We start from the raw sequence: 16288 nt of genomic DNA on the forward strand, positions 1-16288 counted from the left end.
AGCAGAGATCTACGCACGCAGAACGCCCAGTAATACGATAGTTCTGGACATGGAGATCATTATTGGTATGGAGAATTATTGTCAGCATGAATTATCCGATTCCCTTCCAACTAAGAAGCATTTTGCGACTGTAGGGACTTGAGACGATGAGCACGAAAAACACAATCTACATTTTGAAGCCAACAAAAACACTGCGATTAAAAAATAAAAAAAATAATAATAATTATAATATATCTCTAATAAAATTGAATTCACACCATATTCCCAGTAACAAAATCTTCCAATTTCACTTTTATTTTACAAATTGGTTTACATTGTTAAATGTAATAGAAATACTTCAACTTCACAGGTCAATGATTTGTTCTTTAAAGTTCACACCAATTCATAAACGGGCACCTTGTCATTTTCTTACCAAACAGGCACAATGAAATATAGAAATTTCTTCCATGGTATCCGTTTTTTTTCTCTCTAAAATATACTGTACATATTAAATAACCCGTCGGCTTGAGCCTTTTAAATATTTCCAGTACCTATGCATAAAAGCTCTACCAGCAAATAAAACAGTTCCCATCTAAAAGTGCATATAGTTAGTGGTGGGAGGCAGAGGATTGATGGAGGAGGATGAGGAGGAGCGAAGCTGCCTGTATTGCATTAGAAAGGGGGGAAGAAGAAGCAGAAGGCGGCGAGACTATACAGCGGCCATTATATACAATGAGCCCCGGCCCCTATATACATCAGTGTACTGTAATAATACCCCAGAATGATCACTGGCCGCAGGATACAGCTGAAGTTGGCAGATTCCAGAGCATTTCCCACTAAAGTTATAACAATATACATCGGAGTCCACAAATTGACCTCTAAAATCCATCTGGTTCTGGGACAGCTGGGTGGATGGAAAAAAATGGAACTTGGGGAAGTCCAGGGATCGGATTCTGCCTTAGATATCTTCATAACCAGACGTATAAGCCAGTGAGGCTAGGACCCTAGGACAGCACAGAGCTGCAGAGAGGTAGGCCCAAGACTTAGAGTAACAGTGATTTGGGGTTTATTGGCACATGTGAAAAAGATCACAGGTTCAGAGATAAAAGGACACTGGTTACGCGGTTCCAATGTGACGTGTTTTCAGTCATAAAGCATATGAATTAGAAATGTGTTAGTGATGTTATTTTAGCGCTGGATTGGGGTTGAGTGAATAGCTTTGGATAAGTGCTTATCCCAATAGCTGCAGCGGGAACTCGGATCCCTGGAGCGCTCCCGATAATCAGGTGTACGGCGCAGCAGCTGCATGTATGTGTGACAATCCCAACAAACAGGCTCTGCATGCATGTGTTCTGACTGTCACACACCCACGACACATTCCGCTGCGGCGCCGGACACCTGATTATCGGGAGCTCCAGGGATCTGGGTTCCAGCTGCAGCTATTCAGTAAGCGCCATAGCTATTCGGATTTGGACTTATCTGAAGTTATTCGATCATCCCTACTCTGGATATATTTTAACAAGTGCAAATACAGCCAGAAATAATGAATCCGAGCGCTGAATGAATCTTTTTTTCTTCCATAGGACCACGTAACGAGCACAGGAGTAAATGGCGAGCTGGTTTCTACTCTCCTTTCTTAAATGAGTTGTCCACTACTCAGACAAGCCCTTCTGAATTGATTTCCCACCAGCAAAATAACGCCTATACTCCCCCCCCTCCAGTGCCGTGCCATTCCAGCAGTGATGCCACTGGCTCAACTGGTTTAGGATCATGCAATCCCCTAAACCGCTGGAACAGCGCCGGCACTGTAGGGGGGTATTGGTGTTATTTTATTGGAGGGCAAACAGATTGAGTTGTCCGATTAATGGACAACTCTTAGAAGCTGCCCATACACAAGAGCTGCCACAGAAACGTTTCCTCAGCAGACGGTTATCTCAGCTAACTCCACCGTACACGAGTGCTCGGCTGCGGAGGGTGCGCATGCGCTTTCAACATGGAGAGGGAAGATATAAGCTACTAAACACTTCTGGCTGCGACTTATCACCCCCGAAAAATAGAAAGCTCAGAGTTCCTATCCTCAGATATTTGTAGTCGTCTGCAACCACTGAAATGGAGGGGAGTGGGGGGTTTGGTCGTCTTTCCTCTTTTGTGTCTTTACAATAATAGTGCCCATACAGATAAGGGTTGGCTAGAAGCTTGTTTAGCAGACAGCCATTACTCATGACAGTCTTACATACATGGATGCTTAGCTTCAATGAGGAGGGTGACATCAGAAGCTAGTAGACACCCTTCAATGAGGAGGGGGACATCAGCAGCTTGTACACACCCTTCAATGAGGAGGGGGACATCAGCCACTAGTAGACACCCTTCAATGAGGAGGGGGACATCAGCCACTAGTAGATACCCTTCAATGAGGAGGGGGACATCAGCCACTAGTAGATACCCTTCAATGAGGAGGGGGACATCAGCCGCTAGTAGACACCACCTCTGGCCGCAGTTTATCTCCCAGAGAAACAAAAATGATCTGGCACTGTGAATAAACACCCCGATCCTTTACTCCTCCGACAATCTGTCAGTGAATAGTCGGGGGGCCCTTATACACATCAGATGGCAGTCTGTTCCTCCTGACTTTAGTCTCATGTGACTTGGGACCTAAAGACAGATATAACTAGGAAAAGTCCAAACCGAACCCAACTCGAGGACTAGATATCACAGATATAAACTTAGGGGCAAGTGCTCTTTAATACACTGTAATGTAATAGAATACCCAACTATTACACACAATCAGAAGTCAGTTCATGAGAATACGAGGATCCAGAATTCAGAGACTGGAGTAGGACACTATTAGTACTGTGCAGTTCTTCAAGGCCATAAATGTCAGTGGTAATACCAAGCTCCGATACAAAAACAGTGAGCAGGTAGCTGGAGCGGCAGCTTCTAGTGACCGGTATACGGCACGCCTGCACATAAGTCATTGTCGGCATCAAGAGACACGTACGAGATGCAATTTCACTACAAATGATTCACCACCAATCATTAGCTGCAAACACTTCAGCGCAAGCAACAGCGAAGAAAGGTTCGTCTCTACGGTGTGAGATTAGTAGTTTTATTTTCCAGTCGATCCAGTGTCTGTGTTAGACTTGCAGTTCTGTTAAGGGAAAAAAAAATGCAACTGAATGCGGGAAAAAAAAAAAATGATATAAAGAGTCACGAATGGATATGGTCAAGAGGAAGTGTCGCGAGTCCGACCGTCCAAACCTAGAGGGGTCTGGTCATCTTCGTACAAGTGCAAACATCAGCACAACACAGTTTGGTCCGCAATAAAATATCAGTAAATAATAATAATATAATATCGGAGTCCTTCAGGGCGAGATGGTCAGAGTGGTTGCTCCCATTGAGAGAAGTGACGTCAGCGGCCGAATATGGCGTTGTATTCCAGCAGGATGAGCTCCACGATCTGGTTCTGGTAGACCGTGTGAATGGCGATATTACCAGTCTCTTGTTCCGGTTTCAGTAACGTTGGACCAAAGACGATGGCTAAACTCTGGAAGGTCATTCTGTTCTTTTCTCCTGTTTCTACAACGCTGGGGGAAAAAAAGACGACATAAGAATTAGTCTTATGAGCCAACTAGGATCCCAGCCCTGCACAGATGGGGGGCAGGAAACGCAAATGGTGGGTGTGCGTCCCAGGTGCGGCCCAGATCTCAAGAGGTTTCAAGGCTCTATACTGACATTGGTTTAGAGGCTACTACCTGTAGGGGGCATATCACGTACTAGCGAAAAAAAGGAGTATAGATACTCAATATTCTAGAGAAATATCAAATTTTATTAGAAATACAACAAAATATTACATGTGGATAAAATACAATAGCATGACAGAATATATAACAAAAATTCCGACATGCGGACAGGAGAAGAAACAACCAGTACACTAAGAGATAGGGCACACTACCAAATATGACCTGGGTAAGTCTAAAATGGTATAACACAATGTGCCTGCCATAGAAAAAGAAGTCTCAGAGGGAACAACGCCCTCTACATATGCTGCATACTCATGGCTTTTTGTCACCTCCCCTTTGAAAAAGCCATCGTGCGAAACGCGCGTCAGGGGTAGTGGGAAGGCAACACACAGACCGTGACCGACTATGGGTAAGTTCTTATTGGTTACATGCTATTGGCTGTACTAAGATATGAGTATGCAGCATATGTAGAGGGCGTTGTTCCCTCTGAGACTTCTTTTTCTATGGCAGGCACATTGTGTTATACCATTTTAGACTTACCCAGGTCATATTTGGTAGTGTGCCCTATCTCTTAGTGTACTGGTTGTTTCTTCTCCTGTCCGCATGTCGGAATTTTTGTTATATATTCTGTCATGCTATTGTATTTTATCCACATGTAATATTTTGTTGTATTTCTAATAAAATTTGATATTTCTCTAGAATATTGAGTATCTATACTCCTTTTTTTCGCTAGTACGTGATATGTTTCCTTGGGAGTGATGCTCCTTTAGATTTATTTTGATATTGGGAGAGTTTTCTCTGACTATTTAACATGCTCTCGGCCACTTATAGATGCTTATTGATTATTGTGTGTACCTGTAGGGGGCACCAAAATCATTTTCTTCCTTTTAGATGAGCGCTCATTTGCATACTTTCCTCCAGGGAGCACAGCTGGATCTCCACCGGGAGAAGAGTCCGAGGACAGTGCCCGGCTGTGAAATGCACAACTGTAATCCGCGTGGGGGCGCAACTGGTCAGAGGGGAGGATGTGTCCTCCCCCCCCTTGTCCGGCTTTTCTGAACTCCGTTACTATGTTGAACACCATGGAGCCAGGATTGCAGAATTAGAGTTTTATCAGCAGGAGATTATCACTGCAGGACTGGGTGTCATGTGACTGGCAGTATGGCTAACCCGCCTCCACTACTGATCACATTACCTCCACTACTGATCACATTGTCAGCAAACTGCCAATCAGTGGTGTGGGCGGGGTTATACACAGCTCAGCATTCATAGCACTGCTACATCTACAGTGGAGAAAACGTATCAAAACTGCACTAAGTGATACATCACTGGAATCAGGGTCTCAAAACCTGAAAACGCTGCTCTGAGGCCTTTACTTTTGCAAGCAGCACGCTGTGATTGCACGCATACAACAGCACGGACCACACAGATATCCACTGTACCCAATGGAGCAGATCGCTGCCATATACCATAGAGGTGCCTGTAAGTTTACCTCCGTCACATACCCGACCTGTTCACCTCTATGTATTACATTTACACATCCACAAACATGCAGAGGACGGGCAGTGACAGCCCCTCTAAGCACCAATTATAGGCTTTTATGTGCAGCAATGCTTGGATTTCAGATTCCCGCGTAAGGAAACAACTGAGCTCAGCTAAAATGCCACTTACAAGAGAAAAAAAAAAAAAAATCAGACAATCCCAATGACAAATCTATCGTGTACTCAATGCTCCCCACTCACTGCTTGAGATGCTTGAAGAGTGCCTGCATTGTGTCTTGGTTCGGCTTTGGCAACTGTTTAATTAAATCTCTGACTGCCTGAACGCGGAGCTTGGGCTCTTGTTCTGAAAAGAGAAGGAGAGAAAAAAAAAGAAAGAAAAAAAAGTCACTTACAAATCATTATGAGCACTAACACTGCCATCCATAGAGACTGGTGGTACGTGGTACTCCACTGCCCCCTAGTGGCCCCAATTAGGAACTGCAGCAAAAAAATATATCACAATTTAATACAGGCGTGATTTTTATCTTCTTAGGTCTCATTCAGACGTCAGTTATTCTCATGTACGAGGAAAACAGATTATTTTGATAAGACTTTGGAGGGAAAAAAAATAAAGTTTCTACACCAATGTCCTATGTGACCAGGCAGTGAAAATTGGACTGCACTCACGTGGCATCTGAGTTGCCTGATTTCTTTTCACTGCAGATTTTGATCAGACACTCAGATCAAAATCAGACAGCTCAGCAAATTCCTTGGAATCGCCGGGTCCGCAAAAAAATCATGGACATGTGAATGGTCCCATAGACTATCACAGGTATGAGGGCTAACAGTGAAAACCACAGGTAGCACCCATATGAGAACGTCGGACGCGTGAAATGGTGCATTTGACCGGAGCGTAATTTGGGTGCAGGATCAATCACAAGTCATTAGAACAGGGCTGCACTTGCAGAAATGGCTGCATCACACGTCACACTGGCCAAAGTCTAATTTCACACATCCATATAAATGCTGAATAGTGCAGGCACCACTATGTATATAATATGGAGGTGGCGCACACATATTACAGCAGGATAGGAGGAGATAAATATAATCGCAGGACAAACAGGTTCACCGATTGAGGCTACAGCATTAATGATCATGAAATATACATATAATACATGGTGTATAATTGCACTAATCGACCAACAGCATCAGGTACTGCAGGAAAAAATTATATATTTATAATAAAGTGTATACCGGGCGTACAGCAAAGTTAGGGACAATAATTATTGGTAACAATAATACCCATCATATACCTGTCCAATCCCACTGGAATGGGGGTTTCAGCACAGGCCTTGGTCTTCATCACCCCCAGACGAAGGCTTATTGCGAAACTTATTATGCAGAGGTAATGATCAGATGGGAAAGTTTCTGGAATCTTTACCTTATTTAGCCCCTTTTTACTACCGTGATGTAGGAACTTCATACTGAACAGTGAAAGGGTTAAAAATGGCGAACTAATGAATGCATTCCTGACGACTGATTATCAGATTTGTACTTACTGATTGCATTCACAAAGTCGTTGAAATGGCTGTAGGTGAAGAGCGGCTCGGGCAGCTCCCTGAAGAACATCTTCAGTGCCCCGGTGATCACATGGATGTCTTCCCATTTGCTGTCGTTCAGGTCCAGTTTCTCATCTGCAATAAAGCGTGGCGTGTTATGGAGGGCACGGCGCTGCGTCTGTATTCCTGGTCAGTGCACCACTGTATGTGGTTATTCCCCTTATACTAGTGAGATGTGGCATGTTTGCCAAGCGTCTGCTCTTCATAGATACCAATAAATACCGCCGTCCCCAGCGCCCACCGTGCAGCACATGTAGTAGGGTCACAACCCAACCTTTGGTTTTCTGGACATGAGAGACTAAAAATCTAGTTTTCAGCCATAAAGAATAAACATGTCTGTGGAAGTATCCAGATCACAAAACAAAGAAACCAAAGTAGTAAGAGAAATCAAAGGGAAAACAAAGCTTTGGGACAAGGAATTCATTTTATTTTTTTTTAGAAAAAAGTGAATAATTGGCAAAAAGGTTGGCATCAGTAACCGAGCTATCGCTAACTATCGGGATGCCCAGATGCATCATAATACTAGGAAAATAGCATCAAACTTTATACAAAAGTCACAAGTTTCAATAAATCATCCAACTACACTGAGAGAAAACAAAGCCAATTCCAAGTTAGAACAAACAGCCTGGAGAAAAATAAAGGGGCTATATAGAATGGGAAAAATATGGATGATTTTTTCCCAAAAAACAGCGCCACCCCTGCGTACGGGTTGTGTGTGGTTTTTCAGCTCAGCACAACAGAGGTGAATGGGACAGTTGCAATACTGCACATAACCTGCTGACATGGGTGGCGCCATTTCTAGTCCCATGACAGGTCCTTAGCTATGAGTCCCATGGAGTCCTAATACCCACAGCCTCTGTGCGGCCAACAGCATCTATACACAGCAACTGGAGCAGGGTCCGAACCTTGTAAGGTAGCGGTGGCCATACACCTACAGAAAGGATCGTCAGGACTGTGCAGACCAGCACACTGACTAACGCTCGGCGCCGTGGGTGGACTCGGGCTGCACTCACGGCCACCATATTATGCTGACTACCACTGGTGTGAGATGATCTGCAGGAAAGATCTGAAAATCACCCGTTAGGATCTCGATCTACAGACCGCTCAGCAATAGACAAAGCAGCAAATAAAGATCTATGACAACGAATTTCCAATCAGACGAGGATGATGACTATGGGGATGTGTGTGTGGAAAACAGAACTCACCGTGTGTCACCGCAAATCTGAGCTTCTGTATCACCGCGAGGTTTCCACTGACTCTGTACAGGCCGTCAACGTCCAGTCCTAAAAGAAGAAGTAACATAATGGTGTCACTCCGTGATCACTTGCTTCACCACAATTCCGTTATTTGTGCAAATCCACATGTCCCGCAAACTCCACATGTGCACGAAAAGCAACATAAAATCGAATCACTGAAGAAACATCGGCCAGATTCTTGTTGGCGGATATGGTCAGCCCTCGTAATGCATGGAATAAGCCGTGGCAGATATAATATGTAAAGTGACAGTAATTTTATAGGGGCGTTCGCAATATCATAAATGGTTAAAATTGCAAAAGTGTTTGTAAAAATGAGCAACTTTGTAATTTAACACTTATTAAAAATACTCTCCTAGGCAAGGAACATGCGCTTACAAGCTCTTTGTTATAGAGCATGCAAGTGCTGCTGTGCAGTTGGCCTGGTCTAGGGGGATCCAGCCAGCCCTGTGCTCCTCCATTGCTGCAGAGGCAAAAATTGCCTATGATTGCAGTAACATAGACAACACAGCGTCACAAAGATGCTGCTGGTACGAACAGTCAATCATTCAGGAAAGCATAGCCCACGCCTACACTCCCCGCAGCGCCCCAACACTCCCTGCAGCGCCCCAACACTCCCCGCAGCGCCCCAACACTATCCGCAGCGCCCCAACACTATCCGCAGCGCCCCAACCCTATCCGCAGCGCCCCAACCCTATCCGCAGCGCCCCAACACTCCCCGAAGCGCCCCAACACTCCCCGAAGCGCCCTACACTGCCCCAGTGCCCCTACACTCCCGCAGCGCCCTAATGAGAATAAACCTTTAATACTTGTGATTGCTGTCAATCAATGAAACACTCTAGATTACATTTTGAGGCTGAAAACCTTCACTCGTCATGTCTGAGTGGTAAAGGTGCAGATTCATTACAATGGAGAAGCCAGACATTCTTTTGGATAGGTCTTCAATATCTGATCATGGAGGGTTTCGCCAATAAATGGGCACAGTGCTCTATCAATCGCTGCATCCTTCGAGCATTTGGGGGTGGCTGTGCCAGGCGCTGCAGCATAGCCCTACGCATTTTGTTAATGTGCACATAGTACATACCTTGCTGTTCGATATGGTCGATGCACATCTTAACAAATTTTGGCACTGTAGTGTTTTCTCTTTGACAAAGACTGGCCAGGCTGGAGCCGAATACAGGATCTGCAAACAGGAGCAGCACAGAAGGATGACCACTCGAATAATGTAACGTAATAAGTATTCAGCCGGCAGTAAACTACAGTACACCTGAGACATAAATGGTAACATACCCGTCCACATCTAATCTAGACTGTCAGTAGAAATAAAAGAATCACGAATCATAATTTTGGGTGCAGAAAGCCTCCTTTGTACTTTGTAATCCTCAAATTTTTGACAAAAAACCCCCACAAAATACTAATGCTAGTGCCTTGATATATTTATTGCCAAATTTGATAGGGCACATTAAGCTGGTAGACAAAGCCATGTCCTTCTATAGACAGTCATTGCGATCTATGGGCGAAACGCTAGATATTTGTGCTTCTGTGGAAACCTGAGCCTAGTGCGTCTTGCAATTATTTCAATCCACATTTCTTGGGAAAAGATGGCCCCTATCTGCCACGAGTTCTTATGCAGAGGAATATCATTAAAAAAAACAACAACTGTACACAACTAAATCACATTATACCTAGCTTCAGTAGGAAGATTGTCAAATACTCCTAACATGCGCCCCTGAAGAAGCCAAAAATGAGATGTGAACACAAAAACAACAGGACACTAGTGTCTCCTTGTTACCACTGCTTGCAGGATTAGATAGGCACAGTATTCACAAGCTGCACCCATAGTGTGGATTTTTTTTTTTACAACAAACTTGGAAAATTGTGGAAAAGAAACACTTCGGTTGCAATATGCGAACTCTCTCTCGATCCCTAAGGTGAATTCACTATTTTATGGCACCAACTTGCTCTGATTTCAGCAGAAATCCCGTATTTCCAAACAAATCACCTTTAATGTAGCCCTTCTCACGCACGGCTTGCATTGTTGGACGTCTTGTAAGAAACTTCTTTAATTTTGTTTTCGTCTTCTTTTGCTCCGAATTATCAACAGACGTTTGTTTTATGGCTAAAAATACAAATAATATGTGGAATATTTACATTTTTACTCATACAATAAAAAATGAATATGGTCATAGAGACCTAAATGAAGTGTATATAATTATGGAATGAAAGTGGCGGTGTGATTGGTTGGCATAGGCGAGTGCTTGGTTTTCCCTTCCCCGTGTGCGTTAATACTGGGACCACTACTAGAGTGACTTCAGCGGCTCTGATCACACCTACATCGAGTCTTTTTAGAATCGTGATCTTTCTCCTTCTCGTGCTTATCCTTCCCTTGTTTCTCTACCGGAGAGTCAGGCACGATATCCTCACTGGGCTCCTCAGACTCCATTATCTGAAAAAGAAAAGACAATCCCTTTAATAAATGTATTTTCCATGTAGATTTTGTTGACAGAATGGTCAGAATGGCATTAATTGAAAAATTAATAAGCGTTTGGCCGCCCCCAATAACTTGGTCTATTAGTGGCCCCAGAGGTGAGACATCACCGAGCGGTCACCTCATGTGTCAAGAATATCCAGAAATCAGAGATCGGTATAGGACCTTGGAAGAGCTGAGAATTAGTGGGGTGAATATTTTTCTTTTTTTAATGCCCTTCTGAACATTAAAAAAAAAAGTACAAAGTGGGCAATGCCTTTACGATGTTAAATAAAATGTGTTTTACTATACAGCCAAAAATATATGTAATCACAATACTTTACAGGCAGAGTCACCCATCACCTCCTCACCAATTTATGCTCCTTACATGTAGTGTTGGACTGGCTGGCAAAGACCCACCAGTAACATTTATTTTTTCGGCCCACAGTTCGGTTACATGCAAAAATAACCTGATCCTAGTAGACAAATGTACTTTTGCTTCTATGTAGTATTAAATTGGCTAACTTGTTTAGCGAATGATTAGATTATAGCTTTTTCTGCAAATTGCAAATCAAGTGTAGTAGCTCTGCTCATTAGGAAGCCTCCAAAAAAGGGGCCTACCGGAGGATTCTCCTGTTATCCAGTGGGCCAGTCCGAGCCGGTCTACATGCCACTTACACATAGTTCTTAAATTTTATAGATAATAATTCATGTAATTTACCATGTACTTATTCAAAGTAAAGGACCTAACAAGCATTAAAGTTGGCCACACCAGGGTGACCGGGGCCCTGCCACACCAGGGTGACCGGGGCCCTGCCACACCAGGGTGACCGGGGCCCGCCACACCAGGGTGACCGGGGCCCGCCACACCAGGGTGACCGGGGCCCGCCACACCAGGGTGACCGGGGCCCGCCACACCAGGGTGACCGGGGCCCGCCACACCAGGGTGACCGGGGCCCGCCACACCAGGGTGACCGGGGCCCGCCACACCAGGGTGACCGGGGCCCGCCACACCAGGGTGACCGGGGCCCGCCACACCAGGGTGACCGGGGCCCGCCACACCAGGGTGACCGGGGCCCGCCACACCAGGGTGACCAGGGCCCGCCACACCAGGGTGACCAGGGCCCGCCACACCAGGGTGACCGGGCCCCGCCACACCAGGTCCATGGTGGTCTCCTCATATTGGAATTCAATATCGTTTTTTTTTTCTTCTCGCAGGAAATAAGACTACTTCAGACATGCCAGGAAGCAGCTCACTCCCTTCTTTCCATTAAAACTGCATGCATGCTCAGATGAACAGAGAATACACGTGCGTGCATTCACTTCTGCTGCTTGCTGTAGGAAACAATAGAGTGAGCGATCGAGCTATTTGCAGACACGGAACATGCAAGAAATTCAGCTGTGAAGTGTGCAGAATTATAAATGCAGCTCTGGACTAACACATACTAGTGGTGAAACAGATACGGTGATGAGGACCCCAGTGACAACTTTGTAATATAAATGGTTGGGCATTTCTGAGATCTCTGCTTGCTGTCAGTGAATGGGAACATTCTTGTTTAGAGTCAGACTGAAGCCCTTTCGCGCCAATGCTTTTCACAGCTGAGATCTCGTTACACTTGTATCTATTCTAGGTGATCACAGTCCTCCATAAAATGCCCACAAATGAATCTCGCAGGAGCGTACCGGAATGCCCATGGTGTTGCAGAGTGCCGAGTACCATTCCTTGATCATATTGTCATTCTCCGTTTGTATCAGAAGGTCTGTTCCTGAGGGAGTTTTTAGCTAGAAGAAATTGGAAAAAAATAAATAAATAAATAAATAAGAAAGTAAGAGGAGACATGAGGATACGGATATGTGGTCTTGATTGGCTGTAATGATCAGTAGGAGGCCGGCCCCTCTCTGTCTGGTGGGGGGTTTACTGGCCAAACTGGACGGTGACATTACCAGATAAAACATTTATTCCATCTTTATTGTTTCACCTGCTTTAATAACTTTGCGATTTTGGTGGGTAAAATAAGTTGACCGACTATTTAAAAAGAATCTCAACGTTTAATGATACAAGTATTTTTTTTAACAACTTTTTCATAATGTTTTACATAACACCATCTACTTTATAACAAAAAAATAACAGAAATCTTACAATTCTGACACTGGTTAGGTCCCATCATGGCGGGGTACACCTTGTCGTGGTGGGATGGCTTTTATGTTTTTTTATCAATATAGTGTCGGCAGTGTACCCTATGGCATTTACACGTACTATCACTTTTTTTTTAGTTACTACAGGGCAATTGCTCATTTTGTTTTTACCCTTTATCCTTACTTTGTCTGTTAACTGGCCACAGTGTGAATGTGCACCTACACATAGCACGTACGCCAACATGTTCTCCAGGTCTTTTCTTTGGTTTTGCACTGGCCAAAAAAAGCCTAATGCTAAACTCACACTTTGTTCTGCACAGGAGACTTTTCAGCAGGCTCATTATCATCACAGACAGGATTAGAATATTAGGAAAATCCTCTATACAAAGTAGATATCACGAGATCTTGCGTGCCTGCTATACGCATCTGAACGGGATGGGAGCTCTCCTGTAATCCTGCACGTTATTAGTGGATTGCACCCCCTTGCAAACAGAGATATCAGGGAGCAGTGATCGGATTCAGGCGCAGTAAGTCCCTTGGATGGACCTATTGCGGACATATACAAATGCTGGGATACCCTGACAAGCATGCGAGCTGTGGTCATGAATAAGAGCTGGCAGCGCTGATCTTGAGCAATGCTTTTCTAGTCCATACTAACAGCTGCCAGCCATTACTGTGCCGTGCGGACTTCTAGGATAACAGAAGCGCGGCATCCAGATGCTAACAATTTACCTTATTGCAGAGGGAAGGAATGTGAATTGTTTCGCCTATTTTGGGTATACTACCTCTCCCATGAGTTGGATGAAGAACAGGACAAGCTTTTACCTCTATAACGTTCTTTTTGCTGGATTTCTCCTTCGTGGCCCATTCCACAGAGGCTCCTTTTAGATCCACCGTGAACTCTGGTTTTGATTGGTTTCCACCGAACTTCTAAACACAAGAAACGTCCTGTTAGGTCAGTAATGACGAGACCCTGGATTTGGTGGCATGTTTGGCTGGTATGCAATGCAAGGAACGAAGAGAGAATGGAGATCCGGCAGATCCCTCTCGTGTATGGGATGGGGGCGGCATGATCCATACCATGAAATGCCATCTAGCGGGACAGTAGGTGACAGACAAACGTCATGTTAGAGATCCCATTCCAACTCTGGCCACAGATCTCTTACAAAATGTCTAATGCACAAGAAATTACATTAAGGGAGAAAAGAACATCGGGAAAAAAAGAAAAGATAATGGAATTTAAAGGGGTTGTCCGGTCCAAAGATATTGCTGAACCTTCCTTATCCTTAGTGGTCATCCTAAATGTAGGGGCGTACTACTGTCCATGGCGGCCGCTATGGGGCCCATGATTCAGGGCCCCTGCCCGTCATTACAATTTCAGCCTACGGGCGTTCTTTCCTTTACAATTTTTCTAAGAGAAAGGTTTATACTTTTGTAATTCTGAATCATTATTACTCGGTCTTTATAGTGAGCGGATCTTTACTTTATAAACTTTACTTTATACATTACTGGTGAATTGTTTTCCATAGAGGGAAGCATAGTCGAATGCTCATCGTGCAAACAGCAAGCGCATGCAATGATGGAAGATACAGGACCGACATTTACATAGTTGACAAAATGCTGACGATGGAGGAAAGAGTTTTTCCAGGCAGAGAGGAGAGACAGGAGGAGCACAGAGACGGAACAACGGGTGCAGAAGGACTGGTGGAGGAAAGGGAAGAGGCAGTGTCCCGGAACAACAAGAGGAACAGGTTAGGAGAAGACATACAGAGCACCTGAACAACTACAACTTCACAGTCAGACCTCATGTAACAGTTTCCAAATAGTGGGGAGAAATAATCGGTATAATGCACAATGGTGGAGAGGTGGCGGTATACATTAACGGCATCTGTGACTATTAGATACACTATTTAAAATGTCCCTCATAGTAAAGTTTTGTGAATCTGCTGAGGCATATATAACCTCATACGTGTAAAACAGAAAAGCAAAAGAGACAAAAATAAGAACTTGATAAAAGGGACAAAATCAGACTAACCAGCAAACAATCAGAAACTAATACCCCCCCCCACACACACATAACTTTAATCAGGCTATGAAGAATGGATTTGATTAAAACGACAGCTTTATTCTCCATTCCTTGTTCACTATGGCAAAGACAAGAGAGCTGTCTAACCAGGCAAGAAATGCTAATACCACCAAGCACAAGCAGTCTAAATGGTAGAAGACCATCTCCAAGGCCATAATGTAACAGTTTCAACTGTAAAAATAATTATCAAGAGGTTTAAACTCATGATAGAAAAAGAAAAAAAATATATAATCGATGAGAGGACAGTACTTTATTCTGAAGATACTGGCTTTTTTTATTGTAATCAAGGGAACAAGTAATGCTGACCATATGTGAACATCATATGGTCTTACTGAACGTCAGCCCCCGGTCTCTAGTTTATAGGTTCAGTAGAAAAAGGAAAGCAATCTGCTGTTAGACCCCTTTCTAGCAGCATCTTATTTCCTACGGGAGACAAAGGATTGGGCATGCTGAAATTAAACATGCCCAATCAGGTGTCATGATAAAGTCTGGAGAACTCTGTACATACACTAGTTGCTCAGATGATCTCTCCAAAGTCAGTTAATCCTGTAGACAGGTGCATGGACCATGGTGTCCAATTTTTTTTTTTCATTTTTTTTTTCCTGGAGCCCTGCCTAACAAATAATCCTATTAACCTACACATGAGAACTTAATAGTGCACATAAAGAGTTTTCGGTATTCAGAACTGAAAAAAAAAAAAAAATGCGTCTGATGCGTTTTCCATGAACCCTCTTTTGTGTAACGTTATATGTAATGTTTAATATTTTATATAAGCAATAAAATTTAATTTGGAGTTATTTTTCAAGTGGTAATTAATTTTTTTTGTAGGTTTTTAAATAATCCCATTAAAACACCTAATCAGTACTACCCTAAACTCACATTTTGCAGCTGCCGTAAACTGGCTAGCAATTTTATAGCAGGTCATTGTTTCCAAGCTATCAAATGGTTAAAAAAAAAAAAATCCAATACATTAACTCTAAAGCATTCCATAAACAAAGTTCTCAAATTAAAAAAAAAAAAAAAAAAAAAAAAAAAAAAGAGGCCAATTAGTTTATAAAAAGGAAATGGAAATAAACGTATAATTTGGCGGACACAGTCCTGTTTGTGTAATTAAGAACAGGCAGCCCGGACACTGGGGGTCTCGACATGATAAAATGGTGTAGTTTCCAGCGTTTACTGCCATCGTCAGCAGACAAGGCGAGGATTTAATGCGGCCGTCCTTACCCAGCTGGCTCCGGTGCTCTGGAACAATATAGATGACCCCTGCAGAACAGCCCAAGACGACGTCCAGTTCTTTCTGAAACACCAGGAGAGATTATTTAATGTCATACCTGTGATTGTAACAGGCGCAGCATTGTACAGGACTGCTGAGCAGCGCGGCAGAGGTGCAAAATGTTCACAGGTGGGGCCGTAATTCCCCAGAAAATCGGGTGCAGAAAACCATATTTGCGCTGTCAGGAAGGGGTTAATGACGAATAGTCCGTCGGAACTCTTCCTCATGGATACAACAACGTGACGAGGTGTTAA

The 16288-nt window shown here is 43.7% G+C and overlaps 1 protein-coding gene across 7 annotated transcripts in view; it reads right to left on the reverse strand.

The window, feature by feature from the left end:
* Positions 1–261: 261 nt before the first annotated feature.
* The window catches only part of ARHGAP12 (Rho GTPase activating protein 12), an 84495-nt gene continuing 68468 nt past the window's right edge, over positions 262–16288 (reverse strand). For all 7 annotated transcript variants that reach the window (XM_077268487.1, XM_077268488.1, XM_077268486.1 and 4 more), the window contains 10 exons: positions 15986–16058; positions 13501–13605; positions 12223–12321; positions 10407–10518; positions 10075–10191; positions 9157–9255; positions 8025–8102; positions 6760–6894; positions 5462–5564; positions 262–3563 (listed from right to left, as the gene is read on the reverse strand). In XM_077268487.1, coding sequence (XP_077124602.1) covers positions 3389–3563; positions 5462–5564; positions 6760–6894; positions 8025–8102; positions 9157–9255; positions 10075–10191; positions 10407–10518; positions 12223–12321; positions 13501–13605; positions 15986–16058 — 1096 coding nt within the window. In that variant the 3' untranslated portion in view covers positions 262–3388. The remainder of the gene's footprint in view (positions 3564–5461; positions 5565–6759; positions 6895–8024; positions 8103–9156; positions 9256–10074; positions 10192–10406; positions 10519–12222; positions 12322–13500; positions 13606–15985; positions 16059–16288) is intronic.

This window comes from Ranitomeya variabilis, chromosome 6, assembly GCF_051348905.1.
Source record: "Ranitomeya variabilis isolate aRanVar5 chromosome 6, aRanVar5.hap1, whole genome shotgun sequence".
NCBI lineage: Eukaryota > Metazoa > Chordata > Amphibia > Anura > Dendrobatidae > Ranitomeya > Ranitomeya variabilis.